We start from the raw sequence: 21,681 nt of genomic DNA on the forward strand, positions 1-21,681 counted from the left end.
TAGATAAGAATAAAAAAAGTTTATGAATTTGCCCAAACAGCAGAAGTTGTAAGGTAGGATTGAGTTTCATAATGCATTAAAGAGCTGTAATATTTATACAATTAGGAAAAAAACCTGGTCAATGCATTATGTTTTTTCATTTTTTTGGATGAAATAATTTGGTTCAGATTACATACATCTGTCATTCAAGCATTTAACTGAGTGGTCAACACAACCACTATAAAAATATTACATTTTATCTGAACCTGAAAGTAACATTTTTGTTCTTTCCTCCTTCCCAGGAAAGAGGTTAGCGGGGCAGCTTCCTATATCATTTGCAGAAATGCTTGCACATGAATAACTGCTGAAGATGAATGAAATAGTGAAACACAGCCATAATACATATTAATAATTTTAAAAGAAACAAACCAGTAATGTTGAGGATAAGCTTTTGTGTTTTTTTGTTGAGACACAGGATATACTGTATTACATTGGTGGAGGATATTAACTCAAATTAGGTCATCAATCCTCATCGTGTGATGTGTTTATATTACCACTGTACACTGAAATTTGGCAAACAGCTTTTTTTTTCAAGCCAATAAAAACCAATTTCATAGCAGGAAAATGGTGCATGTGTTGTCACCATTACTAACTAATTTATACCATGAAAATAATGGAATGCGTGTATTATTTTACACAAAAATGTAAAATAAATCTTGTTTCCTCTACTCTCATTCTCTGATTTTTTGCATCTTACTCAGTTTTATCTTCCATTCATTCTGCCTCCCAGCTCTTCTGCTATTGCCAATGCTGTATGCTTTTGCTTTTGACTCGTTTTCTTCTTTTTCTGTCTCCTGTCTCTCACTGTTATGCTCTGTGCATTTCTGTTGTTGTATGCTTGTCATTCTATGCCTTTCACACATTTTCTTTCTCTCCCACTGGGCTGGATTTTATAGTCAGCAGCAAAAGAATGGAGCCAGCCACTCATGACACTTATACATCGACTTTTTGTGGGCTTTTGCACTGGAGGTTCCTTCAGCTAATTAGCAAAAAAATGCAGTGCTCTGTACAGAGCATCTGGGACCTGTGCGAACAGGGCAATCAACAGTGATTCTCCATAACCAATCAAACTGAAAAATTATTGATTAGGAGTGCATAGTCTAAACCAGGAAATATCAGTTAGAATGTTTAATTCAATGTCAAATCAGGTACAGAAAGCAAAATGAAGCGAGGGAAAGACTGGATTGAAAGAGAGAGAAATCAGACACAAAGAAAAAATAAAAATATTTAATTTTATTAAAACTCCAATAATTAATATCTGAAGAAATGAGACTCCACAATTATCAAAGTAAATTTTCAGTGTCAGAGAGGCCGTTTAGCAGTAAGACATCATGCCATTAAAGGACTTATATTGGAAAAGGCAAACCCTAACTTTTTCTGGCAAGTTTAACATGTTTTTATCAAGAAAGAAGAGCAAATCTATGACTTTCCCCTTATTTTGAAAGGTGAATCTCATGTGAGATGATGTCGTCACCCAGCTTCTGGACGAGCATTTCGAGTTGGACAGCAACTTCCTGATTTACACATTTAGCTGTGTTTGTGCGGTCATTGTAAGCTCCTGTCTGATTTAAACATTAACAGCGAGAGCTTCATCACAAGACCTCCTGACTCCAACTGGTCAAACAGCATTTATTTCCAACTTCAACAATTACATAACTAATAAACAAAAGTGTTAAAAGAAAAATTAAAAACACAAATTTGTTTTCATACCCCTGTGATTTTCTTTTGCCTGGGTTGCTCCCAGGAGTGCACTGGAGATTAATTTCTAGAGATTCCAGGACAATCCTGGAGGGTTGGCAACCCCACTCCCTCTTTATAATGTTAACTAATCAAAATTCCCTCTGGGCCAAATAAGTTTTTAAAAAAATCTCAAAACCTGGCACCAATTTAAAAGTTCACTTAAGGCAAGAAAACTTGACATAACTTTCAAATTTAGCAACAGATTGATCGTTATCTTTTGGATAAGACGTTAAAGCGAGACTCCGTCTGCCTCTCAGATGGATGCAAATAATCCTATGACATGATTTCTAAGGAGCGGATTTCACCCCAGTGTCCCAGCCAATATTTATCCCTCAACCACCATCATTAAATACACATTATCTGGCTATTTATCACATGATTGTTTGTGGAAGCTACATAACAACAGTGGCCACACTTAAGATCCTTCATTGATTCTCTGAAGTGCTTTACAACCACAGAATCATTAGTGTGGAAGGAGGCCATTCAGCCCATCATATCTGCACCAGCTCTCCAAATGAGCAATTTACCTAATGCCATTCCCCCTTCTTCTCCCCGTAACCCTACACATTCTTCCTTTTCAGATAACAGTCAAATTCCCTTTTCAATGCCTCAGTTGAACCTGCCTCTAGCACATTCCCAGGCAGTGCGTTCCAGATCCTAACCACTCGTTGTGTGAAGATGTTTTTCCTCATGTCGCTTTTGCCAATCACTAAGTCTCTCCCCTTTCGTTCTCTATTCTTTCACGAGTGAGAACAGTATTTCCCTATCCACTCTGTCCAGACCTCTCATGATTTTAAATACCTCTAGCAAATCTTCACTCAGCCTTCTCTCCAAGGAAAACAGTCCCAACTTCTCCAATCTATCTTTGGGACACGAAGCTCGCGAAGGGTGCTATATAAATGTAAGTTATTTCTTTTCTTTATTTGCTGTCTTGGCACAAGGGAGTAGGGTCTTGAAATTCTAGGTTAGTTTAGAATGTAGGGGCTAGACTTCACACTGATAGTTCAACCAGGAACAGAGGATTGTTCTTTGATGATCATGAGGGTATTAATGTTTTAAGGATCATGCAGTCTGCATAGGTAAATTAGGACACTATCCAGGACTATGGACGAAGTCTTATTTGTTTAAATACATGGAAATCAAATTGATGAACTGTAAGTTGTTGTACTTATAGTAAATGGTAAACAATTACAAATTTAAAAGTTACATCACAAATGCCCGAAATAAACTCAGTTACCATTGTTACAGAAGTGCTTCAATATTTTTTTGTTCAGTGTATGTTTTTGAGGACTTGCATTTAAATTGTGGAGTTGGATTCATTGGAAGGTTGAAGATTTCATCAAAGCTGGACTTTGCTTTGTTGGTTGACAGTTCATTGAAAGGACACTGAGATGATGTTTAAAAACAGTTGCTGGAAGTCATGTGCTTTAACCAATAAACAACAGAAACCATGGTGACCTGGGGAAGATGTTTACAGAGAAGTGACAGGTCAAGATTTATAGGAGGCTCGACTCTTGAGATATTGTTTTTGGTTTCATTTTGGACAGTGTGTTGGGGTGTGAACTGTTTTGAAGATAGTTGGCGAAAACCAGCCTAGACAGCAGTCACCATCAGCTCACCCCCTTCCATCTCTTCGAGAACTTCCTGAGAATCAAGTATAAGAACTAGAAACTGATACTGCATTTCTCCTAAGAAGCCTGCCAGAAACTCCTGATGCCACATTTCTCCTGGAAAGCCTGCCAAACTGATCCTCAACGTCACCTGAAAAGAAATGCTCTAGAAAGATCCTACTGACGGCTGTCTATGTGTATTTGGGACGCCAGACCAAAAAGGGCCAAATAACATTTTTTCATATCTTCTCATTTTTCTTGAAGAATTAGCAAGTATTTGGCCAAAGTATTTTTTTTGTCTTTTTTTTGTAACAGACCTTGGCAGAGAGAATTTTTTTTTTTCAGTGCGTGTGCGCGAATTTAAATAGGGGAACCTACATATTTCAATCTGTGTGTTCATGCTTTGCTTCGTTACTGGTTAAGTCTGGTTTTATAATAAACCGATAATTTTGTTGTTTATTAAAGAAACCTGATTGGTGTATTTTATTCTGGGATTAAGAGTACAGTATATGATTGACTGCATTGGTAACTGGGTAAACATTTAAAAATATACGTTGTGACCTGTGGAGAAGCGCAACTAAAAAAGACGGTGCATTCCTCCCGCCTCGGTCGTAACACCATGAACATAAATATGACAGCGACAAAGAAATTAACAATGTTGCCATCTTAATAGTATTAAAAACATTTTGTATCTACCATAATAGTCAGGTAGGACAGGGAAGGTTATTACAATTGGAGTCAGAACAGACCAGACAGCAAGGAGCTGACTGCTGCTGTGTCAGGCTGGATAGGGTGAATGGAAGCAAAGTTGGGCACTGAGAAGGTCTCAGTGGATAGAGAATCAGGCAGAGTGCTAAAATGTTCAGAGTGGAGATCAACAGGGAAGGATTATGACTGCTGAAAAAGGGATGAAGTAGCACCCTACCCCCTCAACCTCAACCAGATGATCTGATTAGTTGAAACACCACTAACCAATCAGTAACATTTCATACTAGGTCAGATAATATATTAAGGCAAAATGACATTCATACATGACTACACACAACAGAGACTACAACTATCAACATACACACCTCCAAAAGCATGTTTTTTTAAGTACAATTTCTGAATTTCACAACGTCTGGAAAACGCAGGGAAGCAATGCTGATCATCTGTATAAAGCCTAAAAATTCTATAAACAACTGCAACATAATCAGTTGCTCAAGCTGATTCAAATGGTTACACTTAGATTATAAGACTGTATTGAAATCTTTACCACTTGCCTAATATTGCCTAAAATTTCACTTTTGCCTCCCTATCAACTCGATTATTCAATGTCCCTAACATACTGTATATGTGGAAGGATGGAACAGTTAGTGCAAAACAGATTTCAGCACACCATCTCAGTGACCGACATGATGCTTTTCGAATCTAATCCATTTCTCCCTACTCTTCCTGCAGAATGGATCGCTCTGTTGATTAAATGGACTCGCTCAAACTGACAATTTTCAGAATGCACTGAATGACAGCAGTATTTCAGCCAAAGTGAAATGTTGACTCTCCTGGGAAACTAATTTGGCCCACTCATTTTATTTGGTCGTTCAGGACCTTGTGCAACTATTCTCCCTATTCTTTGCTTACTCCTGTATATTGCTGAGTTACTAAGTGATTCAGTTCCCTTTTGAATATTCAAATTGAACTAACGCACACTAAGGCAGACTAATGTGAAAATAATTCTTTTCCATGAATAAGCCAGTGTTTAAGGAAAAAAATCATGGTTCTTTTAACTTGTAATTATGTCCCATATCTCTGCTACTTTAGTTTTTGCATGAAAGGCCTCTGTATTCATATCACTCATTTCACAAAACCTTGTAATCTTACATCATAACCTTGTAATCTTACATCATGCCCTTGTAAATTTAAATCTCTCATCCAACTCCAATCTTAATGAGAATATCTTTAGCTCTTTAGGCTTTCTTAATAACTCACTGTCAGCTTGGGTTTTGTCATTGCATTCTTCCCTGTCAGAAAATTGTGACTTCAAGCTCCACTCAAAGGCTTGAGCACATAATCTAGGCCAACATTTTGGTGCTGTACTGTGGGAGTACCGCAATGTTATTTTCTTTTGGATGAAACATGAAACCGAAGCATGACCTGTCTATTCAGTTGGATGTACAAGATCTCATAGCATTATTTGAAGAACATGGGATTTCTCTTAGTGTCCAGGCCAACACACACTCAACCACAAGCACCAAAAACGATTAACAAATTGTTGTTTATGACCATGCTGTGCACAAATTAACCGCAACATTTGCCAAAAAAAGTGATCACATTTTAAAGAGTAATTCACGGGCTAGTAAGTGCTTAGCTGTTATTTTTTCTTCTTTCTTTCATTGATCTAAAACCTGGATTCACCTTGGCTGGTCTTGCACAAACCCTTTGCATCTATCAGATGTCAGAATGAACAAAACTCTTGTTACTCAGTGATGAACCCTTTCATAGAGTCTTGCCTCCTAAAAGCACTCCCATGCTTCATCCTACTGGAGAATGAGGTAGAAAGGGTACGATTAGGTGGCATAATAACCAGGTACTAGAACCAAGAGAAAGTAGACTGGGGGTGTACTACTTAAATCTGATTGTCCTATATATCTTGCTATTTGTATGGAGATTCAAAGAGCCTCAATCTGAAATGTTAAACTGTCTTCTCATTTCCTATTCTGACAAACCTATTGTGTATTTATAACATTTGTGTTTCTTTTTAAGAGTTAAGCATTTCTGAATAATACTGTTGGGGGTATATCTTAGAACTCACTAACAAGGAAAAACATTTTTTTTTTATGTAACATCAGTTGTACAGCAGTACAGCATATCTGGAACACCTAGTCATTCAACCTGAGAATCAGAAAATGTTTCTGCTACCAAAGCCTATAAACATTATAACTCCTCTGAAATGCAGATGATATGGTGTCAAGGCTCTGGCTTTCGAGTAAGTTGCCCAAATACTGTTTTCTTAAAAAGTCACAATCTTTCCCACACATAGAAGTGGATACAGCTTGGGCAATACTGGTCCAATGACACTAGAGAAGTTCTAAATTCAATCAATCACTGTTTTGTGCTGAGTTAGCAGATCTCAGCCAGAGTTGCAGTGGAGACACTACAAGTGAATTTAATAACCATGGACTGGAAGGGGGTGAGCGAAAATAAATCAGCCGGGGTCCATGCAGTGCTTCCCGCTGTATGTGCATGTTGAGTGAGAACAGGATAAATCCCAGCTGAGGTGCTCGAGTGAATAGATTGCACAACATTCTACAGATTTGAACCCAAATAATCACGTCTAAGTGTTACTAAAAGGCTGCCAGCATTCCTGAAAACATACTTCAACATGAGTTGCTGCTTTTGGGAGAGGCAAGAGAGGACGAGATACAGCAAAGGAGTAAAGAATAAAGCAGCAAATTTAATAGAGGAAAAAGTAAATAAAACTCGAGCAAAAATCAGGGACATCTAAGAGTTTGTTTAGTAAGAATGTTTGACAAAATCCAGTTGTTTATAATTGGGCAAGTTCCAAAGATTCATTAAAATTTTGTTGCTGGGAGCTTAATTCAAATTCTCCAGTAGACTGTCCTTACAATGTCCCACTGGAGTGAAAGGCCTTCACTGTGCCATACTGAAATGCACACTGCCAACTAGTTTACAGTACCGCCTGCAAGAGTTTCACAGATCTCAGGTTTTATTAAAAAAGATTCCAATACATCTAAAAATAGCAAAACTTGGTGAAAGCAATATAAATTTAATAAGAAATTGACAAACATAATGTCACAAGATTCCCCTCATCAGCAGCTTCTAAATTACTACTACCTTTTGGACTTTTTTTTTTTGCAGAATCCAAAGCTGGACAGGACGTGGTGCTTGAGGCACAAATGACACATTTTAATCTATTTGAGCCTGGTAATGTAATTCCTTTAATTCATAATAATATTGAGTTTAAAACCAATTTCTATCTTAATCATGTCTTCAGCCTAACTTGATACAAATCTTCGAAGAACGTAGGTTTGGGGGTCTCTCAGGCTCTTGGTTTGAAAGAGGAGCAAAAGTAAACAAAAATTCAAACACATCGGAGATCTGTTTAGTTATGTGCATGACTGGATACACTGGAAGCCAAAACTGAAAGGCATTTCAGCTTGTAATATCATCTCAGGATACAGATCAGTTACGAAAGGCAAGCTGGAATTATTAAGTACAGTCCTCACCACATAAATTGTTGAGTATTGCTGAAAATAGAGACATGCTTTTGAAGCTTTTTGTCTTGCACTCATCAGGACAATCCACAAGAATACCAATGTAAGGGAAAACAACAACTTTATACTGTATGAGAAGAGTGTGCTGATTGGTTGGCAAGTGAACTCTGATTGGTAGAGGTGTTGCCGTGTAGAATGCACCAGTTTACGGTGACTGACAGTTAACTGCCAAGCTTTGTTTGAAATTTAAACCAGGCAGCTTGATTCTGATTGGTCAAGGCATTGCCCTGAGGAATAAACCAGGCTGTCACTTATTTTGTTGAGCTGAAACAGGCACAATGTTTGTACATATTCTTTCTGTCTGCAAAGAACAGAGCCCTATGTATTAATATATGTAGATTCTAGTACGCGCAGGTATGCCACACTGCAAGCCCTACTAACAATCTTAAATTGGTTGTCAGCATAATTCTTAGCACACTGAGGATTATTTAGCAAATATTGTCTAATCTCAGAATCACATCGAATGTTGGACATTGTGTTTTGAGTTTTGCAAGCATGGGCTGGTTGGGGACGGCCTGTACCTTGCCCATTGCGAACAGAAGAAGGAACATGTTCTTTGATACAATCCACCAGTCTTTGGGACCTATATAAATAGCATTACACTGGCATTGAAATTCATATATTACGCTACTCATTTGCGTGATCGGCAGGACGTATTTTGGGCTTGACGGCAGCATCCTGTCAGTGGTGAGAAAGTCAGCACAGACACAACGGGCCGAATGGCCTCTTTCTGTCCTGCAACTATTCTATAATTCTACAGGTAATAGGTAAGCCACATTTGCACGAGCGCCCACTATTAGCAGTGGGGACTGTGCACAATCTAAACCCTCTGACCAGATTCTCAAATGTCCAGCATTTTCCAATAAAAATGAGCTACTAGAATGGAGTCCTAGTCAATCAGCATTTCAAAGAGATATGTTAATGTTTCAAGATCCCTCATCAGAACTAACAAATGGAGTGGAGAAATGTAGGCATAAGCATTGTGTTTTACAGGAAAAGGCAGATGAAAAAATCTCTAAAGACTGAATCTCTGAATAATGCTGCATGAACAAACCAAGGGACAATTATTGTGGTAGTTTGCTACAGATTGCCAAATGAAACCACATGGGATGATGAGCTATTTCACATGGAAGTAAGGAAACAATCCAGCAAAAGATAGAGAGTTTCACCATGGAGGACAATAGAAACAAAGAACAGTACAGCACAGAAGGGGGCCACTCAGCCCAGCAAGTCTGCACAGACCCTTCTGAAGAACAATCCAGTTAGTCTCACCCACCTGCTCTCTGCCCATATCCCTGCAATTTTACTGTAACCAGATAGTGAATAAAACTTGTTAAGTGCTTAGACAGACATTTCTGGATGTGGTAAAGGACTGTTTTATAAGGCAACAGATTATAGAGGGGACTAGAAGTGATGCTGTACTTAACCTAACGCCAACCAACAATACGAACATTATAATGGAACTTAAGGTAAGGGAGCTGCTGGGGAATAGTGATGACACAGGAATATGGTTTGAGGAAAGGTGTGGATTAGAAACTGGACTGAAATAATGACATTCGAGCTGCTGTACATAGTTTTAAGATGTTCTTTGCACTTTTTAATTTGCACTATAGGTAGGTAGAGGCTTTTAATCACTATTCTCACCAAACTTTGGGAAGGACTGTTAAATGGACCCAAGCCAAGCAGTAAAGCATGAAACTAGACGTAGATTCTTTTCTTGATCGTCAGTTTATCACTGAATGCAGCATTACACATCTCTGCCTTCTGTTCACCAACAACACTTGTATCCAACAGGGTCTCTTTATATTCACTTCAAATTCTAAACTGAATAATGCCCTTCAGCTGTTTACTTTTTACAACATAATTAACCATTAACAAGGAACAACAACTTGTACTTATGCAGTGCTTTTAGCTCAGTAAAACATCCCAAGGGTTCGGCTTCACAGGAATGTTTACAGACATCAAGCCACATAAGGAGATATTAAGGCAGATGACCAAAAGCTTGGTCAAAGAGGTAGGTTTAAGGAGAATCTAAAAGGAGGACAGAGGAACAGCAGCAGAGAAACTTAAGGAGGCAATTCCAGAGCTTGCAGCGTTGGCAGCTGAAGGCGTGGATGCCAATGGTGGAGTAATTAAAATTGGCGATGATCAAGTAGCCAGAATTTAAGGAATGCAGATATCTCAGAGGGCTGTAGTGCTGGAGGAGAGTCCAGAGATCGGGAGGGGCAAGGCCATGAAGGGATTTGAAAACAAGGGTGAAAATTTTAAAATCAAGGCTTGGCTTAACCAGGAGCCAATGTAGGTAAGCGAGCACAGGGCTGAGGGCTGAACAGGACTTGAAACAAGTTAGGACATGGCAGCAGAGTTTTGGATAACTGCAATTTTACAGAAGGTAGATGTGGGAGAACTGGCCACAAGTGCATTGGAATCATCAAGTCTAGAGTTGACAAAGGCATGGATGAGGGTTTCAGCAGTACATCAGCTGAGGGAGGGCTAGGGTCAGGCAATGTTACAGAGATGGAACAGGCAATCTTCGTGATGGCGCAGGTATGTGGTCAGAAGTTAATCTGGGGTCAAATATGACACCAAGGTTGTGAGCAGTCTGATTCAGTTGCTATGGAGAGAGATAGTCAGTGCCAAGGGAACCAAAGACAAAAGGTTTGGTCTTCTCAATATTTAGTTGGAATAAATTTCTGCTTATCCAGTACTGGATATCCGATGAGCAGTCTGACGATTTAGAGACAGTAGATGGGTCGAGAGAGGTGGTGGTGAGGTATAGATTGGTGTCATCAGTGCACTTGTGGAAATTGATGCTCTGTTGTCAGGTAATGTCGCCGGGGGCAGCACATAGATGTGAAATAGAAAGGGGCCATGGATAGATCCTTGAGACAAAAGGACTTTAAGAGGACAGGCAGACGAGTGAAATGCCCAGACACATGGTAGATGAAATTTAATAGAGATGTACAAAGTGATTAATTTTTGTAGGAAGAATGAACAGAGGCAATATGAAGTAAATGGTACAATTTTAAAGGGGGTGAAGGAACAGAGACACCTGGGAGTATATGTAGACAAATCTTGGAAGGTGGCAGGGCAAGTTGAGAAGGCTGTTAAAAAGGCAGATGGGATCCTTGGCTTTATAAAGAGAAGCAGAGTACAAATGCAGGAAAGTTATGCTGAACCTTTGTAATACACTGATTAAGGTGCAGCTGGAGTATTATGGCCAATTCTGGGGAGCAAACTTTAGGAAGGATGTCAAGGCTTTACAGAGGCTGCAGAGGAGATATACTAGAATGGAACCAGAGATGAAAGACTTCAACTACACGAAGAGACTAAAGAAGCTTTCGAGCAGAAAATTTTTAAGGGCAGATTTGAAAGAGGTGTTCAAATCATTAACTGTTTTGACAGAGTAAATAAAGAGAAACAGCTACCAGTGGTCAAAGTGCCCGTAATCAAGAGCATTCAGATTTAAGGTACTTGGCAAAATAACCAGAAGTGAGGAAAAATAATTATGCAGCAAGTTGTTGTGATCTGAAATGCACTGACTGAAAGAATGGTGGAAGTAAATTGAAAATTAACTTTCAAAAGAGAATTGGATAAATACTTGAAAACAAAAATGTTGCCAGACTATGAGCAAAGAGCAGGGGCATCAGACTAAGTGGATAGCTCTTTCAAACAGCTGGCACAAGGTACGATAGGGTGAAAGACCTCATTATGTGCAGTATCATTCTAGATTCTATGAATTATGGTGGTTGCTCATCTGGGAAATGGGTAGGAAGAGGAGGAGGTCTGAGCATGCAAGAGGTCTACGGGAAGAATGGACAAATGAAAAATAAACATTACAGGCTTAAACTGTGGAAAGAAAGGAAGGAAACCACGAGCAAAATAAACAGCATAAGAAAGGAACCGCCACACAATCCTTGTAAAAACGAAGTCCCAGCTTCACACTGAAGATACCATCCATCGTGTTATGTGGCATTACCACCGTGCTGAATGGCATAGATTCAGAACAGATCTGGCAGCTCAAAACTGTGCATCCATGAGGCACTGTGGCCCATCAGTAGAGCAGAATTGTATTCAATCACAATCTGTAACCTCATGACTTGGCATATCCCTCACTCTATCATCACCATCAAACCAAGTATCAACCCTGGTTCAAGCAGAGTCCAAAGGAGCATGCCAGGAGCACCAGGTATAGCTAAAAACGAGGTGTCAACCTGATTAAGTTACAACACAGGACTACTTGCATTACAAACAGCGGAAGCAGCATGTAATTGACAGAGCTAAGCGAACCCACAACCAATAGATCAGATCTGCAGTCCTGCCACATCCAGTCGTGAATGGTGACGGACAATTAAACAACTAACAGGAGGAGGAGGCTCCATAGATGTCCCCATCCTAAAATGATACAGGAGCCCAGCACATCAGTGCAAAAGAAAAGGCTGAAGCATTTGCATCCATCTTCAGCCAGAAGTGCTGAGTGGATGATCCATCTTGGCATCTTCCTGAGGTCCCCAGCATCAGATGCCAGACTTCAGCCAATTCGATGCACTCCACATGATAACAAGAAATGGCTGAAGGCACTGGATATTGCAAAGGTTATGGGTCCTGACAACATCCAGGCTGTAGTATTGAAGACTTGTGCTCCAGAACTAGCCATACCTCTAGCCAGGCTGTTCGAGTACAACGACAACACTGGCATTTACCTGACAATGTGGAAAATTGCCCAGGTTTGTCCTGTCCACAAAATGCAGAATAAATCCAAAGACCACCTCATCAGTCTACTCTCGATCATCAGGAAAGTGATGGAAGCAGTTGTCGGCAGTGCTATCAAGTGACACTTAAACAGCGACAACCTGCTGACGATCAATTTGGGTTCTACCAGGGCTACGTTGCTCCTGAGCTCATTACAGCCTTGGTACAAACATGGACAAAATAGCTGAACAAGATGTGAGCGAGAGTAATTGCCCTTGATATCAAGGCAGCATTTGACTGAGTATAGCATCAAGGAGCCAAATTGTGTAGCCAAATTGAAGTCAATGGGAATCAGGAGAAAACTCATCTCTGGTTTGAATCATACCTAGTACAAAGGAAGATGGTTGTGGTTGTTGGAGGCCAATCATTTCAGCCCAAGGACAATGCTGCATGAGTTCATGTGTCCTAGGCACACCCATCTTCAGCTCCATCATCAATGACCTTCCCTCCATCATAAGGTCATAAGTGATGATTGTACAACGTTCAGTACCATTTGCAACTCATCAGATACTGAAGCAGTCCGTGTCCATATGTAGCAAGACCTGGACAACATCCACACTTGGGCTAATAAGTGGCAAGTAAAATTCACACCACAAAAAATGACTATCTCAAACAAGAGAGAATCTAATTATCTCCCCATGACATTCAATCGCTGAATCCTCCACTATCAACATCCTGGATGGATTCCAACTGCAGTTTCACCCATCATGCTTTGAAACCACCCAGGATCACAGGTATCTCCGAGAAATACAACGTTCCTCGGACTGCTACTCTCGCCGCATCCTGAGATCCACACTCAGTGCTATGCGCCGCCACATGCACACACTGGACCTCGCTCTCCAGCAGCACCGTCTCACCTTATCTCAAAGCTGTTCTACTCCGCAGTTTCACCTCATCTTAGGTCTCATCCGACGCATTAACAAAAAACTTTTTTTCTTCCTTTCAGGTGTTAAGGAACGCAAGCTCCAGCAGCTGATGGGGACTAATGCCCCTCCAGATCCTCCTTCCGCTTCACTTCCCTCTGACCCCACCCCTTCTGATCTGACCCCTTGCCGTGTATTCACTATACCCTCTGACCTCCCCCTCTCTGATGCTGAGCGGTCTGTACTCAGCAAAGGTCTCAGTTTTATCCTCTTACGCCCCCACCTCAATGAAATTCGCGCTCGGCATGACGTTGAGCTCTTCTTCCGTCGCCTCCGCCTCCGGGCTCACTTCTTCGACCAGGAGTCCTCCCCCCGACCAGCAGACCCATTCACCCGCCTCCAGCATTCTTCCTCTACCTGGACCCCTCCCCCTGGCCTCTTACCCGCTCTTGATCTCTTCATTGAAAACTGTCGGCGAGACATTGGTCGTCTCAATTTCTCTGCCCCCCTCACTCACTCTAACCTGTCCCCCTCTGAACTTGAGGCACTCCGTTCTCTCAGGTCTAACCCCGACTTGGTCATCAAACCTGCAGACAAGGGTGGTGCTGTTGTTGTATGGCGTACCGACCTCTACCTTGCAGAAGCTCAACGCCAACTCACAGACACCTCTTCCTACCTCCCTCTGGACCATGACCCCACCACCGAACATCAAGCCACCGTCCAAAGGACTGTCACTGACCTCATCTCCTCTGGAGATCTTCCCTCTACGGCTTCCAACCTCATAGTCCCACAACCCCGGACAGCCCGCTTCTACCTCCTTCCCAAAATCCACAAACGGGACTGTCCCGGCAGACCCATTGTGTCAGCCTGCTCCTGCCCCACTGAACTTATTTCTTCCTATCTAGACTCTATCTTTTCTCCGCTGGTCCAGTCTCTTCCCACCTACATCCGTGACTCTTCTGACACCCTACGTCATTTTGACAATTTCCAGTTTCCTGGTCCCTACCGCCTCCTCTTCACTATGGACGTCCAATCGCTCTACACCTCCATCCCCCACCAGGATGGTCTGAGGGCTCTCCGCTTCTTCCTGGAACAGAGGCCCAACCAGTCCCCATCCACCACCACCCTCCTCCGCCTGGCTGAACTTGTTCTCACATTGAACAACTTCTCCTTCAACTCCACGCACTTCCTTCAAGTAAAAGGTGTTGCTATGGGTACCCGCATGGGTCCTAGTTATGCCTGTCTTTTTGTGGGATATGTCGAGCATTCTTTGTTCCAGTCCTACTCAGGCCCCCTCCCCCAACTCTTTTTCCAGTACATTGATGACTGTATCGGTGCCATTTCCTGCTCCCGCCCCGAACTAGAAAACTATTAATTTTGCTTCCAATTTCCACCCTTCTCTCACCTTTACATGGTCCATCTCTGACACTTCCCTTCCCTTCCTCGACTTCTCTGTCTCCATCTCTGGGGATAGGTTGTCTACCAATATCCATTATAAGCCCACCGACTCCCACAGCTACCTCGACTACACTTCTTCACACCCTACCTCCTGTAAGGACTCCATTCCATTCTCCCAGTTTCTCCGTCTCCGACGCATCTGCTCTGATGATGCTACCTTCCATGATGGTGCTTCTGATATGACCTCCTTTTTCCTCAACCGAGGATTTCCCCCCACTGTGGTTGACAGGGCCCTCAACCGTGTCCGACCCATTCCCCGCACCTCTACCCTCACCCCTTCCCCTCCCTCCCAGAACCGTGACAGGGTTCCCCTTGTCCTCACTTTTCACCCCACCAGCCTCCATATCCAAAGGATCATCCTCCGCCATTTCCACCACCTCCAACGTGATGCCACTACCAGTCGCATCTTCCCCTCCCTTCCCCTGTCAGCATTCCGAAGGGATCATTCCCTCCGCGACACCCTGGTCCACTCCTCCATTACCCCCACCACCTCGTCCCCGTCCCATGGCACCTTCCCCTGCAATCGCAGGAGGTGTAATACCTGCCCATTTACCTCCTCTCTCCTCTCTATCCCAGGCCCCTCACACTCCTTTCAGGGGAAGCAGCGATTTACTTGTACTTCTTTCAATGTAGTATACTGTATTCGCTGCTCACAGTGTGGTCTCCTCTACATTGGGGAGACCAAGCGCAGACTGGGTGACCGCTTTGCGGAACATCTCCGCTCAGTCCGCAAGCAGGACCCTGAGCTTCCGGTTGCTTGCCATTTCAACACTCCCCCCTGCTCTCATGCTCACATCTCTGTCCTGGGATTGCTGCAGTGTTCCAGTGAACATCAACGCAAGCTCGAGGAACAGCATCTCATCTACCGATTAGGCACACTTCAGCCTGCCGGACTGAATATTGAGTTCAATAATTTCAGAGCATGACAGCCCCCCATTTTACTTTCATTTTTAGTTAGTTTTTCTTCCTTTTTTCTTTTTTTTTTTACATTCTTTTTTACAATCCTTTTTTTTGCATTTATTTCATTTCATCTTAGTTTGTTCAGTTTGCTTACCCACTGTTTTTTTCAGGTTTGCACTTGCTGCTGTTCAATAATCAGTGTATTTACACCTAATCTGTACTAATGCTTTGTCTTTCAACACACCATTAACATATTGTTTGCCTTTGCTCCGTGACCTTTTGGTCAGCTATGTGGCCTGGTCCAATCTGCACCTTCTCCTTTGTTATCTCTTGCCCCACCCCCACCTCACTTGCTTATAATCGGTGACTTTTCTAATATTTGTCAGTTCCGAAGAAGGGTCACTGACCCGAAACGTTAACTCTGCTTCTCTTTCCACAGATGCTGCCAGACCTGCTGAGTGATTCCAGCATTTCTTGTTTTTGTTCCTGGGGGTTACTGTTGACCAGAAACTGAACAAGAGTAGCCACATAAGTACTTTGGCTACAAGAGCAGATCAGAGGCTGAGAATTCTGCGGCAAGTAAGTCACCTCCTGACTCCCCAATGCCTGTCCATCATATACAAGGCACAAATCAGGAGTATGATGAAATACTGTCCACTTGCCTGGATGAGTGCAGCTCCAACAACACTCAGGAAGCTCAACACCATCCAATAAAAAGCAGCCCATTTGATTGGCATCTCATCCACCACCTCCACCACTGATGCGCAGTGGCAGCAGTGAGTACCATCTACAAGATGCACTGCAACAACTCACCACACCTCCTTCAATAGAACCTTCCAAACCCATGGCCTCTTACACCTGGAAGGACAAGGGCAGCAGATGCATGGGAACATGACCACCTGCAAGTTCCCCTCCAAGCCACATGTCATTCTGACTTGGAATTATATTGCCGTTCCTTCACTGTCGCTGGATCAAAATCCTGGAACTCCCTTCCTAACAGCACTGTGGGTGCACCTACATCAGATGGACTGCAGTGGTTCAAGAAGGTAGCTTACTACCACCTTCGCAATGGCAATTAGGGATGGGCAACAAATGTTGGCCTTCCCAGCGCCGCCCACATCCCATGAAACGAATAAAAAAAAAGAACCTTTTTTACATGAAAGTTAAGTCCATGCATCGACTATTCTACATTTTTCAACCTGTTAAATGCAGCAGATTAAATTAACTGACTTGCTGATCTCACTGTGGAACTACAGAAGACTCATTAATTAAAAACAGTCATCGCAAGATACAGATCAGTTTAGATGCCTACCAAAAAAATGTTGTCAAGAATTTCAAATAACAAAAACGATAATCAGTACACAACAGTCACAAAAAGGAACTGGTTTTAAAAACACAAGTGCCTTGAACATTTTCTCTTTGCTCCTTATCTCGAGAGACAATGGGTAAGCGCCTGGAGGTGGTCAGTGGTATGTGGAGCAGCGCCTGGAGTGGCTATAAAGACCAATTCTAGAGTGACAGGCTCTTCCACAGGTGCTGCAGAAAAATTTGTTTGTCGGGGCTGTTACACAGTTGGCTCTCTCCTTGCGCCTCTGTCTTTTTTCCTGCAAACTGCTAAGTCTCTTCGACTCGCCACACTTTAGCCCTGCCTTTATGGCTGCCCGCCAGCTCTGGCGAACGCTGGCAACTGACTCCCACGACTTGTGATCAATGTCACAGGACTTCATGTCGCGTTTGCAGACGTCTTTAAAGCGGAGACATGGACAGCCGGTGGGTCTGATACCAGTGGCGAGCTCGCTGTACAATGAGTCTTTGGGGATCCTGCCATCTTCCATGCGGCTCACATGGCCAAGCCATCTCAAGCGCCGCTGACTCAGTAGTGTGTATAAGCTGGGGATGTTGACCGGTTCGAGGACTTCTGTGTTGGAGATACGGTCCTGCCACCTGATGCCAAGTATTCTCCAGAGGCAGCGAAGATGGAATGAATTGAGACGTCGCTCTTGGCTGACATACGTTGTCCAGGCCTCGCTGCCATAGAGCAAGGTACTGAGGGCACAGGCTTGATACACTCGGACTTTTGTGTTCCGTGTCAGTGCGCCATTTTCCCACACTCTCTTGGCCAGTCTGGACATAGCAGTAGAAGCCTTTCCCATGCGCTTGTTGATTTCTGCATTTAGAGACAGGTTACTGGTGATAGTTGAGCCTAGGTAGCTGAACTCTTGAACCACTTCCAGAGCGTGGTCGCCAATATTGATGGATGGAGCATTTCTGACGTCCTGCCCCATGATGTTCGTTTTCTTGAGGCTGATGGTTAGGCCAAATTCATTACAGGCAGCCGCAAACCTGTCGATGAGACTCTGCAGGCACTCTTCAGTGTGAGATGTTAAAGCAGCATCGTCAGCAAAGAGGAGTTCCCTGATGAGGACTTTCCGTACTTTGGACTTCGCTCTTAGATGGGCAAGGTTGAACAACCTGCCCCCTGATCTTGTGTGGAGGAAAATTCCTTCTTCAGAGGACTTGAACGCATGTGAAAGCAGCAGGGAGAAGAAAATCCCAAAAAATGTGGGTGCGAGAACACAGCCCTGTTTCACACCACTCAGGATAGGAAAGGGCTCTGATGAGGAGCCACCATGTTGAATTGTGCCTTTCATATTGTCATGGAATGAGGTGATGATACTTAGTAGCTTCGGTGGACATCCAATCTTTTCTAGTAGTCTGAAGAGACGACGTCTGCTGACGAGGTCAAAGGCTTTGGTGGGATCAATGAAAGCAATGTAGAGGGGCATCTGTTGTTTGCAGCATTTCTCCTGTATCTGACGAAGGGAGAACAGCATGTCGACGGTCGATCTCTCTGCACGAAAGCCACACTGTGCCTCAGGGTAGACGTGCTCGGCCAGCTTCTGGAGCCTGTTTAAAGCGACTCGAGCAAAGACTTTCCCCACTATGCTGAGCAGGGAGGTTCCATGGTAGTTGTTGCAGTCACCGCGGTCACCTTTGTTTTTATTGAACATAAGAGGTTTCAAACAGTAGTGAAAAAATTTACATTTATTTTTTGTGATTAAAACACCCAAAATGATATAAAATCAAATGTCCTGTGTTGCAATACATACAAGGCTATTTTTCCTCTATAACTGTCAGAACACCAGGCCTGTAAATATTACAATTAAAAAAGGTCATATTTTCAAAGTATTAAAGCTCACAACACACAAAGGGTTAAATGTGCAGATTCATAAATTTACAGATTCTTGTTACCTTCCTTCTGTAGGCCACAACAAATCTTCCATCAATAGGTAAGCCACGGACTTGTTCAAAAGTATTCATTAACTCACTGGCAGAAAGATTAACTCAAACATGTTGAGACAAAAGTCTATCAAGTTTACCTTGTGGTCTCATATGGCACTAAAACTAGTAGCGTTTGTGAGGGATTAAAAAGAAAAATACTCCAGCTGAGCCTTACAAGTTTAATCTTCCACAATCCCGTACAGAACTTGAATATATGACTCTGTCCAATCATTGTGGAACACAAAATGGAGGGGAAAAGACAAAAAGAAAAATAATTTCATAGTTTTGCTTTATTAACTAACTCCATCACCTAGTGATTCCGGGTTTGCTGGGAGTGTTCATGAGAAACTCACTGTCGTACTATTTCATTTTCTTTCCATCCCACAGCAATAATCAATGGCATAATTATGCAACTGTTCACTGTCTACAGAGTACTAATATTATGTCCCCAAGGACTCTTCAAAGCACTTAGTCATGCAACATGAAGCAGACACTGGAGGAAACATGATAATGGCTTTTAGTGCAACTTGCACAGTGCTCATCAGGATATGATGAAAATAATGTGGTCTACTTGGCAGCATACAAGAACTGATATAAAAATTTAGCAATAAAATTGAATAGTATCACAAAATGATAAACAAAAATGCAGCCTGCCAATAATATAATATGCCATAGCAACCAACATGAATTTAAGGACTTTTCTCCAGTTTAGTTGGGGTGGGGGAAGAGAGAAAATATCCATGTTGTACTTCAAGATCTACTTATTCAGTGAAAGCATAATAACTTAAATCAGCACCTTTGCACCTTTTTTTTTTTAAGTGTTATTTTCCATTTTTATGGGTTAGATCCACGTTCTGCTGGACCAAGTAGAAATGCTGCAGACCAATTCCCAGACCTCTGCCAATTCGGCTCTCTAATGTTTCACTGGGATACAAGCAAAAGTAATACCAGTTTTTCTTTCTCTGCCTGTCAAAATCCTTGCCACCTCCAGATAGCCAGGCAAAATCTCAAACTTCATGTGTGGTATTACAGCACAAGACCTGAATCCTCCGATTCTGTGAAGCTGTGTTATTATACCAAAGTGCATCAGCACTGGGTTGTTCGCAAAGCAGATTTTTTTTTTTATTCGTTTATGGTATATGGGCGTTGCTGGCTAGGCCAGCATTTATCACCCATTCCTAAATGCCCTTGAGAAGATGGTGGTGAGCTGCCTTCTTCAACCGCTGTGGTCCTTGGGGTGTAGGTACACCCACAGTACTGTTAGGAATAGAGTTCCAGGATTTTGACCCAGCAACAGCGAAGGAACGGCGATATAGTTCCAAGTCAGGATGGTGTGTGGCTTGGAAGGGAACTTGCAGGTGATGGTTTTGAACTATATAAACAAGATTTCCACAGAAGCTGTTTTAAGATTATAACCTACCGTTTAGGAATGGATTTGGATTAAGGAGGTGGTAAAGTGCAATCACCTCCAACACGAGAAATACCTTTCAACAAAAATAAAACTCAGTTCATCAAAAGCTCTGGGCTTCGGGTAAAGCTTAGCTGGCTCCTGCTGTTCAAAACTTCTCCCCATCCCAAATTTCCCCAAATGAAAGCATGGAAATAGACAGAACAAATTCATCCTTTTTTTGGCTGCCCATACCATAAAAGCAACATGAAATAGACTTCAATATTTAAACAAGATCAACATGAGTGATGGGCAACAAACGAGCATATTGTTGTTAACTTGAAAAAAACGGGGCAAGTTAATACTTACAATATTCATAATTCTCAGTTTCATGCACAATTTGCTAAGAAAAAAACATAATAAATCATATCCAAACATTCTACGTTGGAGCTCGACACAAGTTTTACTGTAGCTACTTCTCATGTCCAACTTGTTTCCCTCTATCTGTCATTTCACCCATGCTGCCGCTTTGTATATTTTGATAGATCTACACTTTTGTATATTTTTCCTCTGCTGTCTAAAACAGCGATTTGACAGCTCTCACCGCTCCTCCTTATAGAATTTAATATGCCAGTAATATTAAACAACAGTTGTGCTAAAGAAGGGAAAAATCTGCTATTCCCCCCACCCAACAAGCAGATAATAAAAGCTGAGAAAATCCACTGTACAGATCTGTTGGAAAAAGAAACTGACTGATCTGACTTCACCTCACATAGCTATTAATTCCATACAGACACTCTGAATGCATTCATACCCAATGATCTCATCACAAAGATGAAGGACACTTACATCGTCTGCCAAAGTGGCTGCATTATGAAGAATGGGTGTCGGGCTCTGTCTCTCATACTGTTGAAGCTTTTCATGGATCTGGAAAGTAATCACGGAATGTTTAATATAATTTATTCAGTAAGGAGGAAATAGGGCAATATAATCTTTCTGAACAAAAACAGAAGTTTCTGCAACAAAAAAAAATCATGGAAACCTAAAGAAGTCAGTCACATAATGGCAATTCATCATAAATTTCACCAGTGGGAAAATAAGTTCAGCATATATATGTGTGTGTATATATATATATATATATATATATATACACACACACACACGTAGGAAAAATGTTGAGCACGCAATGTAATCACAAATGAATTTTACAAGTTACAAAATACTGAAAAGCACTTCAATCCAAAATTACTTTGGGGCCATTTGAAATCGCCTCAAGCATTGACTACATACTTCGTACCATCGAATCTCTGGAAATTCCCATCTTGTATTTTTCATGTCCTGTACTCATTCAAAAGTAATCAATTTAACCTGTTACT

General features: G+C 41.9%; 1 protein-coding gene across 10 annotated transcripts in view; it reads right to left on the reverse strand.

Annotated features, from left to right (window-relative positions):
* The window catches only part of mpp7a (MAGUK p55 scaffold protein 7a), a 594,283-nt gene that overhangs the window by 211,130 nt on the left and 361,472 nt on the right, over positions 1–21,681 (reverse strand). For all 10 annotated transcript variants that reach the window (XM_068014202.1, XM_068014172.1, XM_068014194.1 and 7 more), the window contains one exon: positions 21,155–21,232. In XM_068014202.1, coding sequence (XP_067870303.1) covers positions 21,155–21,232 — 78 coding nt within the window. The remainder of the gene's footprint in view (positions 1–21,154; positions 21,233–21,681) is intronic.

Source organism: Heterodontus francisci, chromosome 2 (genome assembly GCF_036365525.1).
Source record: "Heterodontus francisci isolate sHetFra1 chromosome 2, sHetFra1.hap1, whole genome shotgun sequence".
NCBI classification, from domain to species: Eukaryota; Metazoa; Chordata; class Chondrichthyes; order Heterodontiformes; family Heterodontidae; genus Heterodontus; species Heterodontus francisci.